Source organism: Pygoscelis adeliae, unplaced genomic scaffold (genome assembly GCF_000699105.1).
Source record: "Pygoscelis adeliae isolate BGI_AS28 unplaced genomic scaffold, ASM69910v1 Scaffold209, whole genome shotgun sequence".
In the NCBI taxonomy this organism is placed as follows: Eukaryota; Metazoa; Chordata; class Aves; order Sphenisciformes; family Spheniscidae; genus Pygoscelis; species Pygoscelis adeliae.
Window position 1 is genome coordinate 1585214 of NW_008825538.1, and position 25077 is coordinate 1610290.

Below are 25077 nucleotides of genomic sequence, written 5' to 3' on the forward strand. Positions count from 1 at the left end.
AGAGGACTTCAGTGCTATCTCATGTTCACTTCTTTTCCTGTCTTACTGCCTTTAAAGGAGGTGGTCTGGGACCAAGCTTCACCGTTTTGTATTAAATAAAAATTCCTTTCCCCTGGGGTGTTCTCAGGTGCATCCTGAGGCTTTAAATAAAAATTAGGTTTATTTCTTGCATGTGGAATTATGGAGAACTGAATGTACATAGTGACAGATTTAACACACAATAGGACATTTTGGACTGTGTTCCTTATGCAGAAGTACATCCTTTAGCTCTTGCAATTATTTAACTTCCTGATTTGGATAGTGGTGAGACTTAATCTCACTACTAAAAGTACTATCAGACGTTGCTTTTGCAGATATTAAAAGAATAACAACTTCAGTTCAGACTCATCAATTTCTTTCACTTTAATTATAATTCTTGACAACCTGAGTTGCAGATGAGTAACATGCACACAGAAAACGCACAGTCAAGAAGACATGCCCTCAAGGGAAAACATTACAGGTTTTCCCAGCCTGAGCAGATTCAATTGCAAATACTGAACAAAACAGCTTACAACAAAGTATTTAATAAAAGTCACAACAGGAATGTATTTCCATTAAATGTAGGAGGTCATAACAGCCTTTAGGAAGAGATCAAACTGAGTGAGGAAGGTTAAAAGTTGCATTATATCTTTAACTTCTGAAATATTTTCTTCCACACTTGGAACGTATTATTATTCCTATTATTATTTATGAACCTCATAGGAGCAAAGGAAAAATACGTCTGTTCTCACATCACAACATTCATCTTACATTAACTGATAAGCAGCTGCATCAACAAAAAGGGTTTGTTTTGTATAATGTATTCAAGACATTGATATGGAGTCAAAGTAAAAAACTGTCCAGTATCAGAAAGATCAATCCTAACCTCTTACTGTTAGATATTCTCAGATGCTTTCTTTTAACATCAATTCTTTCTAATTTTGACCAACGCATCATCAAAATACCTTGTGAACTAGGTTACCAGGTAGGTGGTAATATCACTGAAAAATGAGAAGAAACATGCAAGTGATTTGTCCTAAATCTCATCAAAGACCAAATTAGAACTCTATAAACTGGATTAGAGCATGAATATCCAATCCAAAAGACTGCAGAAACATTTTCATCCTTTTTTATACCTGCAACTAGATTCAACGTTCCCATTGTCAAAAAATTAGAGAAGTTACAGCTTTACTGTACAGTCTCAGATGGGATGTTACATAGTTCATCATTCCTTACCTATGACAGATAATGAACAAAAAAGATTTTTCCATTCATCCATCAAGCTGATCCACTACAGCAGCAGGACATCTCTGGGTCAGAGGCATGTCTGTGTTAAGGTCTCAAATTTTTATGATATGTGTCAGCTTGGCATTTTTACATAGCCTTTTCAAGCTGTTGTTTCAATTTCTTAAAATATATCCATTTTCCCCTTCTGTAGGTATACCAGTAGTACGTATAATGTTTCTGCGCGGTTGGTACTCCTCAGCTTTTCACAGTCTTGCTGTACTCAAATTTTATAGGCGGCAACCGCTGGTACCTTAGCGGTGCCTGCCCATTCCCCATCATCTCTCCATCTTTTTGAGCAAGCAAGAAAGCACTTTGGTGTTTTTTCCGACAGATCTTTGATGTCAAACTGAACACGGACCCTTTTTTTAACTTAATTTCTAGTGCCTGGGTGCAAGTGATTAAATCAATGACTTGATCTGCGTTCACATAGTTTTCTTATGCTGTTAGGCTTAACTTACGTCCCTTAAGAAAATATTTTAGAGTGTTAAAGTCTTCATTTACTGTCTCTTTCCATTTCCATGCATTCATTTAATTAATCTTAGTTGTATTCCTTGGAACACTTGGAAGATTTCCCTCCTTTCTTGAATGTATATACATTTTTAAAATGCTTTCAGTTAGGTATATTTTTTCTCTGCTTTTATTCACTGTTTAGGCAAGTAATGTGTCCCAGTGTATGTTCACAAATCAGTCTTATCTTTTTTGCTCGTCCCTTAATTTTCTCTTTATCAACTACAGATATCATACTAAGCAGGTCAAAACAAGATTTCAGATTTGAGCAGTGCTAACCCCAAAATACCATCTGGGGTATCATCTGCTACCTAATCTATTGAACTGTTTATATCACATTATCATGATGGAATCTACCATATTTCTCCATATTTCTCATCCTGTGTTGTTACTGGAGAATATTCTTGGCCATACTCAGTCTTCCGGAATTTAATTGTGCTACTTCCATATGTTTCTATTCCAATAAAAGGCAATTTATTTCTTTTTAGGAGATCTTAGAACTGCTACTGCAAGTGTAATTTTTCTCATATTTAAGGATATCTCCTCTGAACATCCTTCTCTTTATCAGAATGAGCAAGCTTGCTTAGGCTTCATAAGGTCTGGTGGTCACAGGAGTTCAAAATATGTTCCTACTTTATTTGGCAAAAACAACTGTGGTGCAATAGTCAAGTCATAGTTTACCTAAGTTATGAATTAACTGAATTCCACTTGGTACTTTTTACCATAAAAGCCTTTAAAAGTTCAATTTTTCTTTTCTCTTTGGCAGACTAGTAGACATCCATGTTAATAAGGAGTAGATGCAATACAGGGTACCAGAGGTGTTTTTCCTCCTCTCTATCTTCATACATGCAAATAGCTTGAAATCAAGATGACGTAATGAGAAATCAGACAGACATATGTTTAATTCAATTATGAACTGCAATTCACAGCACTATCATCACTTTGCATTACTCAGATACAGCCTAGATTTGCATTGTGTTCCTGAAGTTATATATCATCTCTTAACAGTCACAATAGCTCTTCATTTAGTCAACTGGACTAGCTGATTTGTTGAGTTTTTAAATCCATATAAATATACTGGTTTAAAGTAGCATCTGCAGATACTGCAGGATTAGATTATGATAAAAGTTTTGAAGGTTAAGAAAAATACTTCTGTTGTTAGGTGAAGTGACTGGAACTAGACATTAGTCACACACTTTCTTTTACAATAGAAGGAAAGGAGAGAAAAACAAAGAGCACACAAACAGAGCAGGGAATACACATTAATCATTACTAAGACTGAAAATATAATTATTAGATTACAATTTACATGATCTTTGTAGCGACAAAAAACCTAAGGGAAAACATCAATATTAACTCTGTGTGCTTATGATACATACTCTTAAAAGAGATTTAAGGAGCATTCATTTTTCATCTTCCAAAAGGCAGGATCTTATGCTAGACTCTTTACCAGCACTGAATAGTCCCCCATTCTCTGAGCAGTTTTATTTAATGGAGTTAGGTTTAGCAGCATATACTATTTTTTTTCAATTTTAATATATAGCTAGGTCATTTAGAAAATTCCAGTGGATAATATAAGCAATTATGTTTACTCTCAAACCTGCTTTCCCAGAATTTGGATGACAAAAATTCCATTTACAATAAATTAGAATGAATATCCCATTTTAAGCCCTCCAGTTTCAGTTCTTGGGAAGTTTTTTGAAAAAATGCGCTTCACCCTGTAAGGTTGTCATTGTCTAAAAATGTACAGTCTTTAAAAGCATCACCTCTTTGCAATTTTGTTGATATTTTCTGGAACTTTAAAGTGTGCTCTGTAAATAAATGTATGGCCAGAATTTTTAGACTTCCCTCGCTTGTTCTTTCAGCACAGTTTGTCACTTCTCATTTTCAATGTGAGAAAAACATAATTCTTTCCTGACCTCCTTCATATAGTGGTGTAGGTGGCCTACCCTCTGGCTTGCTCTATTCAAGGGTCAGCCCCGAGGGCTGGATTGTTTAATGTTTATTCAGCACTGGTGGACACAAATGTAATTCCAGTTGTAGTCACTGGAATTTCAGCTGCTTGCATCAGTGTTTATGTTTTTGTGCAGTTCGGCTGTTCAAAACCATACGCAAAATAATGCTACTTGGAAGTCTATCAACCAAATTCATGCCCAATCTGATGTCAAGCAGCTTTTAATGGGGACGGAGCTTTCTCTCCCCGTTTCTGGTTTTCATCAAAAGGTGCCAAAATTTATCCCCTTTCCCAATCAGCAAACCCTTTAGGGCTTGCATGCTTAACCTGTGCTATGGGAGCAAATGAGAGGAACCACCAGACAGCGGGGTTACTCATCGTGGAAGAGTCCCTGTTTCCTTGACCAAGCATAGCTCCTTCAGCACACGTTTTCCTCTCTCCTCACCTCTACGCTACGGCACAATATTTCTCTTGCTCTCTCTCTCACTATCTCTTTTCTGTATCTCTCGGAAATCAGACTGGAGTTCAGAGCACTTTCACTACCTTTTATGAGGTAGAGTGTGATGTCATAGATGGGGGCAGGGCTAGTCAACTTTCTACCCACCCACCCACCTGTGCTGAGGGAGCTACGCTTGAGACCGGAAGCAGTGACTCCTCGACGGTGAGTAACCTCCTGTCTCATGTATATCTTTAACTCTCTCTATAGATCTGGGGGTGGAGGGAAAAGACATGAGAATGGGGGATTTTTTTGTTAGCTGTTTTTTAATTAACCATAGGGCTCACAGAATGAATTGCATGTGTTGTCTTAGTCACCTGCAAAAAATCATTTCTTTCCTGTTCTGAAGTCCGAGAGTTAATGTCATCTATAAAGCAATGATCACATTTCTTTGCAGAGGTGGTCCATTTACTGGTGGTTAAACTGATCCTTCAATGTTTATCTTGCATTGTGAAAAGGCAGACTCTGGTCCCCTTGAATTCAATTGCTAAACTTCCATTAATTTAATTATAGTAGTGCTGGGCCATCACTTTTCTAAAGTACTTTGTGATTAGAGATAAATGGTGTTATTTATATATTTATCATTGTTAACTATGGATAATGCCTGTTTATACAAGATGGGATTTTTATTTTCTATATTCTCTGTTACTGTTTTTATTTGCTTTCTCCAGAATGTTTATGAAGCTTTGTATTGACAATAGGCCAATTATAAGACCCATTTTATAGATGAAATAAAATTCAAAAGTAAATTGTGGAAGATATGAAATTAAGCAGGAAATCAAATCCCAGGAGATGTAACTGAGATTTAACCTTTGAAATTAGAAATCAAAGCATTTGATTTTTTCTGTGATAAGAACTTGAGATGGGCAGGGATACTGCTAACTGAATTTCTTGGTGTTTTTCTTGTGTCACTACCTATACATTACTATTTTACTTTAAAGCACTGTCTTGTTACCTATTTCCCTTGGCCCCAAGTATTACTGCTTCACTGTTTTAATATCCCTCAGCATTTTAAAACAGACAAGATGGACTACGAAGATCTTCTTTTCTTGTTCTGCCTCTTGGGTATCTATTAAAGCGGTCAAGATGTCAGAGCTCTCATATTAAAGGGCAGAAGAAGGATCATATGAAGATTTTGACCCCTAGGGATACTGCAAATCTTGATGTTCCAGTTCATTTGAAGCTCTTTACCAGCTCTGTGTGGAGTCTTGTCATATCTCAGTGAAAGGCACTAAAAGGCAGCAATGCATACTCTATAAATCAAAGGCAAAGAGAGCACAATCACAGCCTTTTCAGCAGAGGTGGTCCATAGTCTGATTGATGAAGTACTTCTATTTTCAGGTGACTAGGTGGCTTTGAGGAATTGGGTGTAGGATGCAAAACCTTCCATCTTTGGTCACTGGCATGTATTGGGGATTGGTCAGTAGTGATGGATAGATATTCCTCCCTGATGACTCAGTGATGCTCTTTGTATCAATGCATAGGAGATCTGAATAAAATTCTGGGAGAATGAAAGTCTTGTTTACAAAGCTACCAAAACTTTCACTGATGACTGTTTCCCTTCCTGTCAGAGAGAAAAATAAAGACAAAGAATATAAAAATTGGCTCCCTGACAGGTGGTAGCTTTTCTAGCTTTGAATAATGTGTGCAAGGAGTTTTACTACTACTGCTTATTCCTTTAGTGAACCACACACTGAAGTCTCCAGATCTTCCTTTGCAAAGCCAAGAACTTTGATCTTTTAAGTAGGAAAGGAAAAGCAGGTTAGTCAATCTCTAATGTTTCACTGGGAAAACTTTATAGGAATTGCTGTTGTTAAAGATAGTTTGAGGTTTGTTCTTTTCAGAGGCAAATGCTTTGAGGTAAAATTTAATTTAGATCCTAAGCACATCCTTTGTTGATGAGTTTACAAAATTGTTTTTGCACATAATTATTCTTGCATAATGCAGGAGACTTTAATTTTTGCACAGAATAGGTAAAACATAAGGACCAACTGTACAGTGCCCCTAATCTCACTTCAATGATATGAAAGCATTTTGGTGGCATAGATGGGAAGGAAATTCTATTTAAAAGTGATATAAGGATTGGGAACAGGAAATCAGAACTGGAATCATTCAGTAATTAAGGTGAATTAGAGATACTGATCAGCACTGAGGGGATATTATGTAACAGAGATGTCAGTGGATTACTTCAAATCCAGATAAATTTGCTCTCTAAATGTATCTTATAAGATAAGCAAATCAGCAGTTGACTGACTTGTGTATAGGGGGGAGTTTGTAGAGGGAATGATATTCAAAATGACATAAAGTGTTGCGATAATTAACCTGGAATCTGCCTGTGCCAAATCTAAATAAATTTTTGGCCATGCAACCCCAGGATGTGGGTTTGCCTGAGTAACCTAACACTGGGAGAATAAATAGCCTAATTTTACATTTAGCAAGCTAATTCCCCTGTTAAATTATTTTACTGGCAGTTATGTTTACAAAAAAATTTAAATGTCTAAAGTGAACAGATTCCTGTATTTTACAGCCTTGGCTTGAATGTGTATTCAGTCAATTGCAATGTTTGTTTTAACTGTTATTTACATGTACATAAATTAAAGTAAAATATAATAGACCTAGATTTCAGCTGATTTTGTTCAGTGTGTAATATGAAAACTTTTGAAAGCAAATATCTGAGCAACTTGTTCCAATATATGCTAATTTAAATGAGTTAAATCTTCATAAGTGTTTTGCAAACTGAAAGTTACTTTACAATAAGGCGTTCTTAAAAATTGTGTTGGTTTACGTTTGCAAGCACATTGTGTATTACCAACTCAAAGCTAAACCAGTAACTAGTATATTTGTACCTATATATTTAAGCAGGTCAGCATTTAAATTACAAATTTGTTCCTCAGTCATGCTGGCAAGGTGTGAGCAATACTTTAATGATGTTAGATCATATGTAGGGATCAAACATTTTTTTCAGTATGATTAAGATAGCTATGTAAAATTCCCAAATTTTCTGTATTTGCCAGGCTGATTTCTCTTACAAGTTGAATTAAAACTTTGTGGGTTGGTTCTTACCTTCTTCTTTTTCTATATGAGAAGTGAGGGAGAGCTGTGAAATGCACCATCTGTTCGCAAACCGTGTCAGCTGGTGGATAGATGCTCATCGCTCTGCCCTCTCTTACTGTAGTTTTAGGCTGGTATAACACCATTGACTCAAAATGAATTACTTTTGGTTTAATCTTTAAGCAAAAGAAGTCACAATGATAGTGCACAGCATTCTAGAGGACTCTTCATGTTGATTTAAACTGCAATCCTTTTAAACTTTGACCTCAGCTCATTTGAATTGTCAACAAAAAATGCTCAATAGCACTTGGACTGAGTATAGTTGTTGGAGGAAACTAGGACTGCCTTAACACCCCGGACTTTCTGTTTCTGGGACAGTTGCATCTCAAAGACATTAAACATGACTCTGATTATAAACCTTTGGATTTTTATCAGTCCCGTCTGAGTGTCTCAAAGCAAAAATAGTGGTGTACCGTTGTAAAACTGAAAACAGAAGCAAATATTGCCATTATTTCCCTTCTGCAAATGAGAATACTGAGCCACACTCAAGGCAGAAAAGATCTGTAGAATTGTGATGAGTTTCAAACACTACGCCCTTCTCCAAGGCTCAGATAATTTTCAAGACCAGCCTTTTTTTGTCTTCCATTCTATATTCCAGTTTCCACTCTGGATGGCCAAATGAAAATTAAAAAAAAAAAAATCAAAACAGGAGAAAGAGTTCACTGTAGTTAAGAAGTACAGTTTGAAAATGATAGAGTAGGAAGGAAATCTTGCAATAACAGGGGGACACTACCCCACTCAAGTTGTGCAAAAGATGAGAGTAGGTCTATGGTGTAATGAAAACTGAGTATTTTATTATTCAGAAAGATTTTGCTTGAAATATGAAGAATTTTTAACTATTATCTCCATTACTATGTGGAGAGTGATTCATCTAGCCAAGTGTAAACAACTGCATCTGAGATGTTCACTCCAGGCTTCCTTTATAATTAGTCGAGATCAATAGCCATTTCTAGAGAGCAGATATTGTTGTTTCAGGTAGACGCTGACAACCAGTTAGATTAGTAACATCTTAAAAAAATGAGAAAGGCGTGGGCAGGTGAATTGAACCATGTATTCAGAGAAGCATAGAGTCAGGGTGTTTAGCCTTGGGAGTCTTCTGAGGGTATGTATTCATATGTAAGTGATGTAAACTTTCTGTGAACTTAGCTGCTAGAGAAAGGAAACTGCCTAATTTTTTATGAACAGAAATATTTAAATTGTTTTGTAAGGAGCGTTCATCTATACAAAGTAGCTCTCTTGGAGTCCCAATCTCGTTGGTTTCTGTAGGCTGGAGGGATTGATATGTTTTGTAGTATGTGGTTTTCCCACGTTTGACGCTTTTGGGGATCAAAAGAGAATTAAGGAAAACAATCTCAAAAATGTTCATTAAGTTTGATTGAATTCTTGGACTACTGGGTCAAATCCAAGGGCAATTTTTTTGCAGTTGTTGAGCATCTATGCCCAGATACACTGTACTGTCTTTAGGATTGTAATGCAATTTAGGATCTCTAACTATAATTACAAAGGTGAAGTAGTCTGACCCATCTCCATGGAAAATGAACCCATGAAAGATCTCAAGTGCTCCATGGTTCCTGATCTTCTCCACCAAGCACAGGAGGAGTCTGGAATGCCTTGGTCCAGCATCGGGAGCTAGGTAGGGTGAGTGCCGGATAAGACTTCATTTGTAGAAATGGAAACTTTGAAAACTTTGCCTAGGTCACAAACACATCATCTCAATGGTTTTTATGAGCAGGCCTATTTCTCTTGCCTGCATTCCTACTGAAATTGTTCAATTACAAACATCTGAAAAAATGCCTCGGGGGGTTCTAGTGCCACCAGCACCAGCTATGAACAGCTCTTGGATCCTGACTAATATTAAAAAACATTCAGTCACAATTTTTCTGATGCCAACCGCAGACAAGTCCATAGATAATCACGACTAATGTGCAATATTTGTTAGGTAAGAGCTTTATAAGAAAAGAGCCAGTGCAAGTGCTTTTTCATTTCACCATTCTTCTAAATAACAGCTAAATTTATACCTTCGTCTCCTTCACGTAAATTGTGGATTAGAGGGAAGATTTGGAGATGTGGTTGAATTAATTTCTTTTTGTGTAGTTGTCCTGAGGTGAAAAGCATAGAAACCATTTGGGTTATGTGAATCATTGAGGCTTTAAGTACTTCTGCATTTGTTGTTCAGGGAAAATGCTATCTAAAATACTGAATCTCAAAAGAAAATAGAGAGCAAGTAAATCAGGATTTCCTAACATGAATGTTTTCTGAAGGACTTATCCAACTTGAGTGAGCTATTAAATATTTGTCAATAAGTGGTGATATTTTTTCCTCCCTTCTACAGTTACTCAGTTTTTCCCTTTGGATAAAACACTTGCTCTTGTAACAGTGAAAATGAGATCACCAACATCATCTACACTACTCTTTTAGGTACATTCCTATGTACACAGAAGAGAAGGCTAAGGGGAGACATTGTTGTCTACAATTACCTAGAAGGAGGACCTAGAAAAGCCAGATCCAGACTTGTCAGAGGTGCGTAGTGACAGGAAAAGGGGCAACAAACACAAGATTAAACATGGAAAATTCCAGTTAGATATAAGGAAAAAAAAAATTACCTCGAGGGTAGTCAAATTCAAGTGCAGGGTGGAGGTATCCAGTCCAGAGATGTGGGAGACTCTCCATCCTCGGAGATACTCTGAATTTGAGCAAAATCCTGAACAACTTCATCTAATTCAATTTGTTTTGGAGAGGGCATTGGACTAGATGACCTCAGAAGGTTCTTTTCATCCTAAAGTATTCTATGATCATATGAATATTTGTGTAATAAATATTATTTGCATAATAAAATGTGAATAATAAAAATGAGCCTTTACAATTCAGAGCAAGATTTTACTAATTCTAATATATTCTTAATTTGCTGCCATCTTTGCTTGTTCCTTCCTTGTGAACAGCAACAACCTTTACAATTGTTTCTGTTTTGTTCTGGTTTCATTTGTTTGCAGTCTCCAGTAATTGTTACCTGTTTTGCTGTTTTTTAATAACACTTGGTGTTAGCTAAAGTTAAAAATGTAATAAACAAATGCATTCACAAATTGTATATTCAGTAATTTACCAAGGAAAAAAACCTTCCGGTAAGGAGCACTTACTGAACATTATTTAACCATTGATTGAGTTGCTCAAACAAATAGAACAGTTAATTGTGAATATGTATTTGGAATAAAATGTTAGAATTTCCTTTAGAAATTATTTGCTATATACTATTAAGCTAGCACTGTCAGTGCTGGGACTTTTCTGAAAAGCCGAAATGGGGCTTTCTCTTGAAGACTGTGGAGATTCAATTTTGTTTCTTTATTTCATTGCACACTGTTGTAAAGTCCTGAAAAGTGCTCAGGGAAACAGAGACAGGAATGTTTCCACTGATTGAGCTGAGCAACGCTGCAAGGACCCTCAACTCCAAGGAAGTAAGAGCCTTTTAGCATCTCAGAAGTGATCAATACCTTGAATGATCAAGCCCTTTATCTGCTTCTATGAGACATAAAATATACATGAACAACAGCAGGCAAACATTAGGAAGCAAGGAACAATTATCCTGATTATCCAAATAATCTTCCATTCTACAAGAGGATTTTGTGTTACTCATTTTGACTCTGTTTGATGCATTATTTCCAAGCCCTTTCCTGAGAAAAGCCAGCTATGCCGGTAGAGCAGCTATCTTCAAAGCGTCTCTGTGCTGACCTGGGCAAGTGTAACTTTAGAGATACGAAGCTAGCTGAAGGAGAAAACTTGCCTCAAAATGTGACAGATCCTCACAGTTGAAGACATGGAGATAACTCACATACAGATACCATTCTGACACTTTTACAAATTAAAAAAGTTGCTGGGAAAATACCACATTTCTCAGCATTGCAGTCTGAAGTCCTGCATTATGCTGCTTTTCTTTTTGTTTTCGTTGTGACAAAATCAGGAGGAATAGCATGAGATAACACATTCTTATGTAAAGAATATTGTGTTTCTATGCTTTATTGATTTTTTTTTTAATCCAAAGTCTCCTGCGTTTTATCACTGAGAGTACAATTTCCAGCCAACCAGACATGATTTGGACTCCCTTCAGGTAAGACTGTAGGAAAGACATGCTTTTCTTGTTATTATACCTGTTCTCTAGATAAAGAACAAAAGGTCTGCTTCCAAAACTCAATTTGAAAGAGCACTAAATTATTTTGTGCTTTTAAAAACAATATCTATCTTCAGATTACATAGAAATCAGAACTCAAGTCAGGAGGAGGGAGACCAGTAGCACAGACTAGTTAGATATCCTGTATTTCCTCTTTCAGATTTAACTGCAATCAGATATGAAAGTGGAAATTTGTACTGAGATGCTTTTGACAGAGTCCAGTCTGCACTTTTCTACGCTTCTGAACATCAGGTTCAGACAATGTCGTATCTTCTGTAGACTTCTGACATATGAATCCCTGTGTAAAATGGTGTATATAATCCTGGCAATACACAGACCACTTATATGAAGTTTTGTATTAATGACTTTTTTATTGGGACTGATACTAAGCTTCCACAGACTTCTTACTCTAATTTTCTTCAGTAAGCCTCCTGGCAATATCACAAAATATTAGTTATAGTTTGAGTTAACCTATCCTGTCAAATATAATTCGGACTTCATCTTTGTTGCAGACATTTTATCTTTTCCTTGAAGATTAGGTGGGAGCCTATCTTCAAATCAGTCATACAAAAGTTTGTTTCCTGTTAATCATCCAAGAATTCAGATCAAACCATTCCATGGGGCAGAATGATTTTAAAGTTGTAGATGTGGTTGTACTAATTTTGCTACAATTAGTAATGCAACTGTGATGGCCATTAGAGAATCATATTTTTTGTCCATGACACTCCATCATAGGCATCGTCCTCCAGGCATTAGTTCTATGCAGAATGAGGCAGATTCAGAAGAAGAAAACCTTGAGCCATCATGGCAGAAGACTCATTCCCATGTTTGTCAATTGTAGGTTGATGTAGAAAGTGTTTCTTCCTCTACATTCTACCGTAGCAAAGAAAAGGTGTAGTATACATTTTTTTGGCAAAGTTGCGGGGTGAAATCCCGTTCCCATCTACAAAACTCCTTTGACTTCATTGACTAAGGATTTCTTCCTTGGTCTATGGAATTGCTCCAGATATTTGGGCATTCAGACTGGTGTCAAATATCCTAATTCAATAACAGACTCTGAAAGTTTTGAGGCAGTGTTGTAGCATGAAAATTACTGATAAAGCAAGCCTATTTAAAAAATTCAGTGCTATATATGATTGCTTGTCCTTACAGTGTTTTTGGTATATGATATGAATTGTACTGTTTTGGCATCTTTTTCCTGCTGTGCAGTGGCAGATAATGAGCAGAAGGAAAAGAACTGGTCCTGAGAAATTTTTCATTATGGGTCAAAATATTTTCCCTGATTAAATTCTGAAAAGAATGCAATAATATATTAATTAAATATTAAAAATTGAGGAAATAAGCTATATTATGTTTGGTATCTACAAGAAAAATTGTAAATGTTGTGTTATAGCAGTAAAGTCGTATTGGATAAAGAATTTATTGACTGTAAATACAGTTGATGAATAGAAAAACTTTAATATCTATCAAAAATTCCAAAATATATTTTTCACCTTTGGGACCTGCCAGGCTGGAGATAAGTCAGTAATAATTATATTTCACAAAAAGAATTGGATAACATTAACTTTTAGTTCTTTCCAATTGTTTCATTTTCATTTCACCATTTCAGTTGTTAAAATATGAGCTTTCATGCTAGCTCATTAAAAGGACAAACACTGACAGTATGGAACATCAGCCACTGATATAAAAATAACTTTCTGATAATGTCTAAATCAGTAGGGCATTTAGTGATTTCCACAAGTACAACAAATCATATGTAAAACTAGATGCACTAAAGTAAAAGCAAATGAGTATCTGAGTCCTGCCTAAAACTCATACTAGCTATCTCATCCCTGAGCTGTGATCCTCAGACTCCAGCCTCATAAAGCATCTGCGTTTCCAATATTAATATTCCCCATGTCTGTGTTTTGCTCCAGAACACGCACACTAGTTGGAACTGTTCTTGGTAGCCTGCCACTCTTAGCAAAAACCTAAACTTTGGCAGGATTTACAATTGGGTGCTTCACTATGTTACTAGATGACCCAGTGAGCAATTTCCGTGCATACATAACTTAGGGCTGGATGGACAGCAGAGCTGGAGATGCCTAATATCTCTAGTGGTGTACTATGCTCTTGGGCCAAAGACAACTGGACGCAGTATCCTTCAGACTATAACCTGTGAGTGAGGCTTTTTCCAAGGCTTCTTGTTAGAGATCCATCCGGTTGTAGCTATTGATCAGGGCAGAAGAGAGGACAAAGCAAAGATGAGTAAATAGGCAAATGATCATGACACTGAAGCCCATGTTTCAGTCTCTCAACTGAGAAGGCAAAAAGATTTTTTTTTTTCCTCAAAACCAGAAATACTTGTAAGCTTTCTGGCACCCACTATGAAATGTACAGTCTCCACCAGCTGAGCGTTTCTGAGTTGGTGCAAGGCTTACTATTTCAGATGCTGATTGAGAAATAAAAGAGATGCAGGGCTCCTGGTATTTCAGTGAAGTAGCCTTTCTGTCTTGCTACAAAAAAAAAAATATTTTTTTTTGTAGGACTGCTGGATACATTTGAGGGCATTTAGGTGGTATTCCTTAACTTCATGGAGTTAGCATTCTTATTTTATCATAAACGGATTACTTCCTCAAACCTCTTCATTTAGTGAATGAAGTATAACTCCCCCCTGCTTTTAATGATATCCAGTGCTGAATTGTATTTTATGATTATATTTATATCTACATATTGTTTTTAGTTTCATATTAAGTATTCTCCTCAAAACAAATGAATTGGGGTATCATTTTGTCTTTTATCCTTTTTCTGTTAAAATAGCCTGGGATAAGTAAATCAACTGTATAAATGCATCTCGACAAATTTTCTGTATTATGTCCGTTTGTCATCTTTTATTGGGAATGCCAGTATTGGGAGTATTTTTATATGTTTATGCTTTTTCAAACTGGCATAAAGCAGTCAGTAACCTGTTGACCTTGTAAATTAAATGCGTGTTTTAAAATGGCAATGATCCATAGAAGACAGAAGATATCCATAGTTCTTGGTGTACTTGTGTGCTTTCTGTTGTCCTAAGAGGTGGCAGCCTTTGTTAAATACAACCAAATGGGCTTGGGAATCCCCATAGGTTTCTTACCTGTAATTGAAAAAATGCTGATGAGTACAGTTATTCAGTGGATTGGCCACCTATAAAATGCAACTACCCCCAGAATGAGTTAAATATTCAACATGTATAAAGGAGTAAGTGAATTGCAATCAAATGTGAAAATAAATAGCTAGGAAAAGAGGAGTATAATACTATTTTTTCTACATAGCCACAGATCCCTTTTTAACACCATTGTGACCGCATTACATTCCAAATAATGACATTTTGTTTGTTATAGAATTTCAAATATGTAGGATAGTTTTCTCACAGTGGACCCATATCTAGCGAAAACCTTTTGTGCATTTTCAAGTGACTGACTGAAATATGGCTTCAGCCGTTGCGTAGTAGTGCTGATAAATAGCAGATGTCTCCTACCATAGGGATGAGTGCATCTGAATAGCAAATAGGCCATTCTTGCATTGGCTGTCACTAATAGTATCATGTTTTATGCATGAAATATGCCACAGAAATGCAAGACATAAGTATTATGAATGAGATCTTTTTCTTACATATATCTTACATACATATGTAGGACTGAATTTACTATTAAGCACAGCTGAGAGAAAAACGTTCTGTTGCATAAGAATATAATCTGGGAAAATAGTATTCCTGATTCACCCTCCAGATTCATAATTGCTTCATGTAACTTTAGTTGCTCTAGAGGCTGTTAGTTGACTTTTGGTTTGTGGTAACAGCGACTGTACCTGTCCATGAAAGCATGAACTTGCTTTGAACCTTTTCAAAGGAGAAGCAGGGAATGCACCCAGAATTCACAGGTAGCCTTAAGGGCTTCGCAATGCATAAATTACCTGCTAAAGGCATACAAATCAAGTCTTAGCCAAGAGTATTCGAAGGGTTACAGGCTCTTTTTAAACATGTATGACGGTTGCTCCTCCCAGTCTGTACAAAGTAAACCAGACTAAACTCTATTTATCAATAATTACTAATATTTACTAATTTTTTGCATTCATACATTTCAAGGACAATATGGGCCATTGTTATCATCTGAGCTGTCTTCCTGCATAACTGATGCATAGGCTCCCTGAATTAATGTGCATTAAAAAAGTCCAATACTTATGCTTAAACTAGAGTGTGCATATTAAGCAAAAACGTCCAATATTGATTTCACAATTTCTAGAGATAGAATCACTATCTTTCATGAGTTCTTGTGATTAATTAATATTACTGCTAAAAATTTTCAGCTAATTAATAACTAAAATGACCTGATTCACCTTTCAGCTATTAAGTTCTGTTATATCTTTGTCTAATCTGTTGAACTTGAAATATTATCAGCGTTCTGTTACTATGTACTTGCTGATTTCAATCAACTAATTTTTTAATCATTCGCTTCATTAATGGAAAAAACAGAGCTGACTGAATCTTCCCCATAAAAGATGGGTTTTTTTTCTTCAGGTTCTTTAAATTCTTTCCAATTCCTCGGTGGTGTTCTTGTATTGAGAAGAGGACTAAGTGTTCCATAACTGTGGACACACGATAAACTGAATATGATAATTTAACCTATTTCATTGGTGTACTCCTTTTTGTATACTCAAGGAGTGATTGCTTAGGATGCTGCATAGGGTAAAATTCCTTATTGTATAAGTAGGTATCATCTGCTATAAAGTTGGCCATACTGAAATCTACATTTCTGACTTTTACCAGCTTATTAGGTATCAATCACTTGCCCTCTTATGACTTACCACTTTCCCAATTGTTATCTGCAAATTTCATCAGTTAAGTGACTTTTTTCCAAGTTTTTAACAGAAATATTAATATTGTAAAGCTGAAAAATGGTTTCTCCAAGAGCACACTGCAAAAGTCACTGTTTAGCAATGTTTTTTTTGTGTATACGTACTTTTGGAATCTTAGCTATTAGAGAATTTGGAATCATTCGCTATGTGCCTTGTTAATTTTGTATCAGCTGAGTTTTTAATCAAACTGTCATGTAGTACCAAGCAAAACACCTTTCAAAAGTCCAGTTATATCAACAGCATTATTTTAAGCAATCCAAAGTTTAATCACATTAAAATATGATTTAGGTTACTTTGAAAATATTTTTACCCGCAAAACCATTTGGTTACCATTAACTGTATTTCTTTCCTCCCTTTATTTATGGAGTCTGTCAGAGACATTGCATTATTTTATTTGGGAGTGCTGTCAGCTGAACTGGCCTATAATTTCACAGGTCATTCTATTTGCGCTGCTGAAATATTTCCAGACTAGGAACTATCTACAATTCTTTTGATGTCTTCCCCCCATTTTCAAGGTTTTTTAAAATCAACAATAATGATATAGAACATTCTTAAACAACCATCTCTCTCAAAATTACCTATACTATGTCCTTGCTTACTGGAAATACAGGGGCATTTTTCTCTATTTCCCTTACTTTTTGTAGTATATTTCTGATTATAAATATGAAGAAATCTCTGGAAATTAAATCTGCTTCTTTCTAAAAACTGTGGTGTAATTCTTCCCCATTACAGTAGCGTAATGCAGGGGAGAACATCTCTTTTCATTTGCTTTACTGTTAAGGAGAAAATTTTCCAGCTTTATTCTCTCCCGCTTCTTCAGCTCTTTTGGTATTGTTATTGCTGGTTATTTTACTTAGATTATGTGTATATGTAAAAGAAGCAAGAAATCTTGATTGTCACAAGATTCTGGAAAAATTCTGCATATTGTGCAGGAAAAATGCAGCACAGCTTATAAGCAGATCAAAAGCTCATCAAAGCCTTATGGATTTTTTGGGGGGGAAACCCCCTGAAATTATCTTCTTGGCAGATAATAGGCTCTGCTGCTCCAGTGTTCTACACTTGCATTCACTAATTATAAAGTTAGCTTGTAGCAAAACCTTTTTTTGTTTTGTTTTGTTTTTTTCTGAATGATTTATGCCTTCCCTGGGTAGATGGCAATTTTAACCTGTATAGGTGACTGGCTCCAGTACAGTGATTCTTAGGTTCTTTATGGATTTTGAATTTTCACCAGCATTCTCTGTTCTTGGAGTTTTATGGGCAATAACCTAAATCTATCTCTTATGTTTAAGAGGGCTTTTTTTCCTAAATGGAGGCAAATGTGTTTGTAAAGAGATCTGAGTAGCAGAACACTATTACTTTGTGTAGCGAGTCAAAGGCTCTGTTAGCATGAAAAGCTATCGTTATATTCATAATTCCCTAGCCATTGCTAGGGAGTGAAGTTTGCCTTCTGTACTGTGCAATAATCTCCTAGTGGTACTTTTATTTGAAATGTAAATTTTCCTTCTTTTTTTTTTATTATTAACATTATCTGTTTGGAAAAGTGCACATGTTTCTGTGCCCAGATTTCGTAAGGAATTAATTCACTAAGGGCGTGATTCACTGCTGCCTCGTTCCAGCTTTATGCCACTGTAGCTCTGCTGATTACAAAGCACAGCTTAAAACTGAAGTAACACAGTGGTGTAAGATCTAAATGTTAATTGAAATTATGTTCGTTCAGTTTAATTCTTCTTTACTGAGCCATAATACAAGCAAGGAGCTGGAGGCAATAAGAAAATCACTGGAAGCGCTTGGGTAGCCAAATTGGATACATGGGATGGCTACCAGCAGATTTTGGAGAACACTCATAGCCTAATACTATTATGGGGTTTTTATGTCTCTTTTCTGATTTCAAGACTTGAAAGCATTTTACAATATGAATGGATATTAAGGGCAAGGACTAAGTAACTGCATGTTAAAATGTGATTAATAATGGTGAAAATAGGGAGCTCTTACCTACTATAACAGCAGATTGAAACTAGAGGTAATTAAAATGACATCAAAATATGTAACGTGGTTTTCTAAAAGACATTGTTGCAATCCGCATCCAATCTTGCAGAATTACATGCTTCTGCACACCTTTATCGATATACTCCATAAAATTACTAATGTGTTTAAAGATGTAGATTGCATCCTTTGTACGGTTTTACGCATCTAATTTAGGTGCCTCCTCATTTCAAAATGCTTCCTTTAATCATTCTGTTCCTTAATATATGCCCCATGTAAAATAGCTACCAGAACTCTTTTCATAAAGTAACACTGGAAAATGTGAGGCTATTATAAACCTTCAACAAGGCTATTAGAAACCTTCAACAAATAGAATTCATTCAGGAATGTGCAATATAGGCTGATCCAGTCAGTTTATCCACATTGATTATGAAATAAATACTATTTGACGGTATCACTTTATATTCAATATCAATCCACCAGTGTTTCAAAAAGAATCATTTAACAATGAATAATGCTTGACTGTAAACCTCTGCAGTAAATTAGAATATCCTAATTTAATAGAGTATGATCTGTTGGTTGCCAACAAACATACAGATAGCCTTATAAATCATGCAGTAGTGTGGTTATAGAATAACACTATGCTGAATTATATTTCATTACTCCCTATTGAACAGTCATGTTTCTGCCATATAATGCAATTTTCCATCTTTTAACTTAGTTTCTTTTACTAACAGAAAATACAAATTAGTCCTGAGGAACAATATTTACTGGGGGCAGGCAATTAACTATGCATTTCAGGGAATGGCACCAAGTACGTGAAAATCATTAAAATGCTTTTTTGTTTTTCACCTCACTGTATGTAGCTGTTTATGTATTTAATGAATCATAATGAGTACAAGGCCACAGCTGAGGAAATAAAAAATAATAGGTAAGTCTATAGATGAATGTGGTTGCAGACACAGGCTTCCTGTAATGTCTATTCTCGTTCACATCAGTCACTGACACTTCAGAAAGAGGTTTCTCCTGAACTCTTCTTCTGTTAATGATTCAAAATATTTGAGGTGAAGTATAATATGGTTTTTGTTATTGCCTTATGAGTATTTATCCTGGTTACTTTGCCTAGAATTCATGTTAAGGAGTCATATGCTCCCAAAATATGGAGCAGGAAAGGTTTGGAGGGAGACAGGCCTTTTATACTAATTGAAAATAGCGAAGATCTTACTGAGCAAGAGGGGTGGAATTAAAGAGTTAAAATAATATTACATCCAAAATCGTTCCTACAAACTGGGAAAAACTTATAAAAAATTGAGGCAGCTTCCATAGTAGAACTGAAAGGCTTTATCACAAAGAGTATATCCCGCTTTTTCAGTATTTTGGGAAAGGAATAACTGAACATCCTAAATAGTAACCTGGGTTGCTACAGTACTTAAAAGTTTATTTTTAGCACCTACTAATTTGAGGATGTCCAGCTGGATTTGGCAAGTGCCTAATTCGCATTTTGGAACATTGAGACATTGCTTTGGAAGTCCCATTATATGCTTAAATCCTTTTGAAAAATTTGGCCAGGAATATGTGCTTGATTTCAGTGTATGATGGAAGCTTGTTGACTGGAAGTCCCAATGGTTTGAAGTTCAACAAGTTCTTAAGGCCTCTTACATCCAGAGGACCCAGGAACCTCAGGCAGACTCATGCGTGGGAGAAACGCAGCGGTATATGTACGAAAAGCCTGCTAATCATAAAGTAAGATTCCTTGTGAACATAAGTAGCTCAAATATTACAGTAGCTACAAAAACCTGCAGTTAACTGTTTCATCTTTTTATTTCTTTAGGGGTTTCAAAATCTCCTTTCATCTTTTCAGGTGGGATTCTCTAACAAGCTCAGCACTGGCCTCACAGTGTTCCTGTAGACATCTTTGGGGGTGTTATCCTGGGCTTTAATAGGAATAATTAGAACAAACTTGCATACTTGAAAAAATCCATTGACCTTTTGCGGTTTCTGACATGTAAAAGTAAATTTTTAAAGGTTTAAGTGAGAAGTCATGTTTTTTGTGAAAAAAACAGGCAACTTCTTCACCCATAGAAAAAGAATCAACAACAAAAAAACAGCCAACACAAGCTTTGCCTTTGAATTATTAAAAAATTTAATGTGAGGTACCACAGTCTTACCTTTACAGTTCGGTGCATGTTGTTGCTGGTGCTTGTTACTACAAGCTACTTGATTAATCCTAAGGGAGAGAATTCATTTAATCTTTAATGAGATCGGAGAGTATCCAGACTTCAGTCAGGAAATGGTCCGGTGATCCAGTCGTGGCCTAACCTTGCTGTATTTCATTTTCTTTTCTATTTGTAGCTGGACAGTGCCACTTCTCTCATCCAGGCGGCTAAAAATCTGATGAACGCTGTGGTCCTTACAGTGAAAGCATCATATGTGGCTTCTACTAAATATCAGAAGGTCTATGGCACTGCTGCAGTGAACTCCCCAGTTGTATCTTGGAAGATGAAGGCCCCTGAGAAGAAACCTCTAGTAAAGAGAGAAAAACCAGAAGAATATCAGACAAGAGTGAGAAGAGGGTCCCAGAAGAAACATATTTCCCCTGTACAGGCCTTAAGTGAATTTAAAGCTATGGATTCGTTCTAAAACACTAAGCTTTACCAGGAGGGTTTTATATTCTTTTTGTATGCATACCTGCCGACTTGTATGCGTCTGGCATGGGGTGGGGGGAAGCAGTGTCAATTTGCATGCAACCTGAGACTCTGTTGAAGTAACTAACTTTCTGCAATGCCAAAATTTAGGGCATTCTCTTCTGATGTTAAATGGACTTATTCCAAGCTTACTTTTTAAACTAAACTATAGCATTGAATTGGCCAAAGAATTTGCATCACAGGGGTACGTGTGGGTTAAATAATAAATTCAAGTCTAAACCCAGAAATTTTTATGCATGCAAGAAACATTAGGTTGGCAGGTATATTAAGTGAAAAAAAATGGAATTGTAATGGTAGACCATAAAGCTTGTATTGCTTCTGTTCCAGTGCAAAAATGTACTAGCCAATATGCTTAAATGTGTGGCCCAATAATTAAATGATATAACTTTTAAGTCATCTTCATTATGGTATGTGAATTTTTAAAACAGATACAAACTAATTCATCTTAAAAACGCTTCTTTTAAACCATATTTTGTTCTTTATATTCTAGTAGTGTTATGACTGCTCACATTTCAATTAATCCCATTAATATGACCAGAGGTTTACTTTTGCCAATTAAATTCCTTATGGTGGAGTATGAAGCACAATATGGTGATTGACATTGCCTTTTATATTATGATTATTATTATGATTATTATTATAATATTAGTAATAGAAGACCTGGTGGTGGAATGTTTAGAGACACGGAAACTGACAGTGTGAGAATTTAGAGGCAAATATGTAGGTGTAGCTTGGATTACAGGTATCTGACATACCATTGTAACCACTAACTCAATAAACTCATTTAACCTTGGAATCTTCAATATGGCTCATCTCTTTTAATGCACAGATATCTCCTTCATCATAGTTGATGTAAACAGTGATTAATTTTGCCTCATGATTCCTTTTTTTCTTTTTTTCTTTTTTTCCTTGGTGAAGGAAAGACAACTTTACATTCATTTGCTCATGTTTTATAACCAGGATAGCCAAACATGGCCAGTGGGTCAAAAACAGAGTTTCAATCTGAGACAGATTTAAACCTCAGTACATATGAGACGAGCTTGTCAAATGTGGGATGAAATTATTTGTTTAAATACAACACCTCAGAAACAGCACAAAGATAGTTCAATTTATTAAGCTTATAAGGTTGACATCTCCGAACCTTGGAAATCATCTATTGTGCCACACTGTATAGACCTGCGTAAAAAAACACTGCACAAAGAAATGCAGTACCTACTTTTGTTCCCTTTTAGCCCCAAGAGTTGGCTCAACTACAGAGGTCATATCAGTGTTATGAAGAGGTCTTGTTATCTATGAAAATAAAACAATGAGCATGTATTTATTTTTCTTATAATTAAAGACTAACAACTTAAGAGAACATTCATGACCTCGTAAGGGATTTGAACTACTGTGATAAACAGTGAGGTATACCATAAGTGACATGTACATCCCTTACAGTGTTTTTGAGAGATGTTTGGATGCTTGTCTTGGATACGCTGATTATTCCTCAGAATAGCAACGTACCAAATTTTGTTCTATTGCCCTCCTACACAATCTTTATGCAGAAATGTACTCACAGAGGCCTTTTAGGAATTTACTATTTTTGCTTTGTTTGGTTGTACTGTATAATAAGAAGGTTCCCCAATCACAAGTGGAGACTGTACACATGATCAAAATACATTAGAAGATGTGGGGAAGTCCCTGAAGACCTTTCCCTATAATGTCCTGTAGTCTGACATAGACTGGGATTAATTGTGGTACCAATAAGCTGCCTAAAAGTAACTGGGATCTTTACAAATGAAATTACAGAGACAAAAGATGGATACTGAGTTTAAAGAAAAAATAGCAACTAACAGACAAATAAAAATGTCCCAGTATGGTGCATGAAAAAAGAAAAGAGGCAACTGGCCACAAATAAAAGTCATAGCCTTTGTTCAGAAGTGTTTTGGTCTAAAACTGTGATGGATTAACTGAATGGTTGCTTTAAAATTATATTGTTGCTATAAGAGGCATCTCATACGTAGACATGCTTACAAGAAAGCATATAGACAATGACGTCTATGAATATGTTTTGTAGAGTCTCCCCTGATTAAGGCTCCAATGGCTAAAGAGGAAGACTGTAATACAAGGAATCCATTACCAGTCACTCGGTCAAAATAGTGACAGTGGCAGTTAGCAAAATGCTAAGGGAAATAAGTCTGTGAAGGTGAAACCCAGAATGATACTGGGCAACTTCTTTGGCTTCAATTAGAGTGCTACTTCAGGATGGACTGTTTGCCTTTTGAAGGGGCCTATCTATGCTCTAAATATCTTTATGTAATCTTCATTTATCAACATAAATATCTTTATGTTGATAAATGAAAAGTAATGCACATGAAAACAAGAGCCAAAAAACAACCAGAACATACAAGTTCAGTGCTTAGCTTGTGAGTAAAGCCAGGAGAATGGTAAGATTGATGAGAAAAGGTTTAATAGAGAAAGAGGAAAATATTGAATGATACTATACATCAGGGATGTGCCTATGTTCGAATACTTCATGCAGTTTTTATCAACTCATCTCAAAGAAGAAATGGTGTAGGATGGAAATGTACATGGAAACGTGAGAAGGATTACAAAGTCTGGAACTGCTTTCATATAAGGAAAGACTAAATAAGGTAAGAGTCTCCATTTTCTTCAGGGTCATCAATAGCGAAGCTATGAGATGAATACATACAGAACAAGTAATCACTGGTCCTTATAACTCAAAAATTAGGTGTGACACAATGAATTATCAAACAGCAAGTTCAATAATAAAAAAATACTTTTTTTAAATCAGTAAAATGTGGAATTCATTTTCAAAATGTCACAGTTGCCACAATAATTCCATTGACTACACCATCCAAGAATTCATCCCACAGACTTTCCATCTTGAAATCTTGCAGATCTTAAAGATCTAGATTTAAGTCTAATAGAAAGTGTAGGCATAAAATAGCGTGTGTGGATTTTGGAAATGTTCACTCCAGCCAGTCCTCCACTGGTGTAAAGGAACCCATATCACCAGCATAGTGTAATGAAGAACTGCTGGACCTCCACAACCTTTGATCGGAAAGCCGCGTCTGTTTCTCGTGACTATCACCTTTGTTCACAAGCCAAATATATGGCTACCATACGTATTCCTGTATATATACAACCTTGAAAATTTTCTCTTTGAATTGTACCTACAATGCAAGAGAAGCTGTTTCTAGAAATTACAATTATATGTTTCTTGATGACAGAATTTAGTTATTTTTAAATAATTATTTGCTTCCAGCAGATGAATGTACAACAAATGACTGGTTTGAAGATCAGCATGGAGGTCAGGCAGGCATCCTTGAGCTAGGGGCAGTTTCTATCCTAGTGTGGTCTTCCGTGCTGTGGTCACTCTTCTTGTTATTCACATGCCAGGAATTGTTTCTTCTCTAGGAGAAACTAGAAACCCAAGTTACAAGAGTGAGTTATATGCTTCTTCCAGAAATGGTTGTATCTTGTGACCTCCAGCCATGAGGAGAAGGCTAGAGAAAGGGGTTTGGCTTACTTCCTGTCTTAATAAAATACGGAAAAAGGGCTAGCAGAATATTTCGGTTCATAAATATACTTCTTCAGCAAGAACAGCTTCTTAATTTCTGAATTAAGAAGCCAGAGAAAACAGAAAGCCTGAGAACTTTTAGATAACTTTTAAAATAATTTTCCTAAGATTCCTTGTTGGTTTATTTATTAAATTAAGAAGTTGAAAGTGAGAAGGAGAGTTAAAGTAGCTAAATATGTATCTTAGGTCAAGAAGCTAGTAGTCAAGGAGCTATTGAGCAAGGCATATTACTAGAAAGGAATAGATGTTTTGGATGGGACAAAGAAATGAAACCTAAGTGTAGTAAAATAACTTAGCACATTACTCATACATAGCACTTTTTTATCCTTAATCCCCAGTGATCTCAATGACATCATTAAACTTATACAAGAGTTTAAGTGCTTGGCTGCATATAAATGATAG

At 35.9% G+C, this 25077-nt stretch overlaps 1 protein-coding gene across 4 annotated transcripts in view; it reads left to right on the forward strand.

Annotated features, from left to right (window-relative positions):
- Positions 1 to 21302, forward strand: part of CTNNA2 (catenin (cadherin-associated protein), alpha 2) — a 478985-nt gene extending 457683 nt beyond the window's left edge. For 2 of the 4 annotated variants that reach the window (XM_009331865.1, XM_009331864.1), the window contains 2 exons: positions 4284 to 4427; positions 20740 to 21027. In XM_009331865.1, coding sequence (XP_009330140.1) covers positions 4284 to 4427; positions 20740 to 21027 — 432 coding nt within the window. Of the gene's footprint in view, positions 1 to 4283; positions 4428 to 20739 lie in introns of all 4 variants that reach the window. The other 2 variants (XM_009331867.1, XM_009331868.1) reach the window with 2 other exon arrangements.
- The last annotated feature ends 3775 nt before the right edge of the window (positions 21303 to 25077 follow it).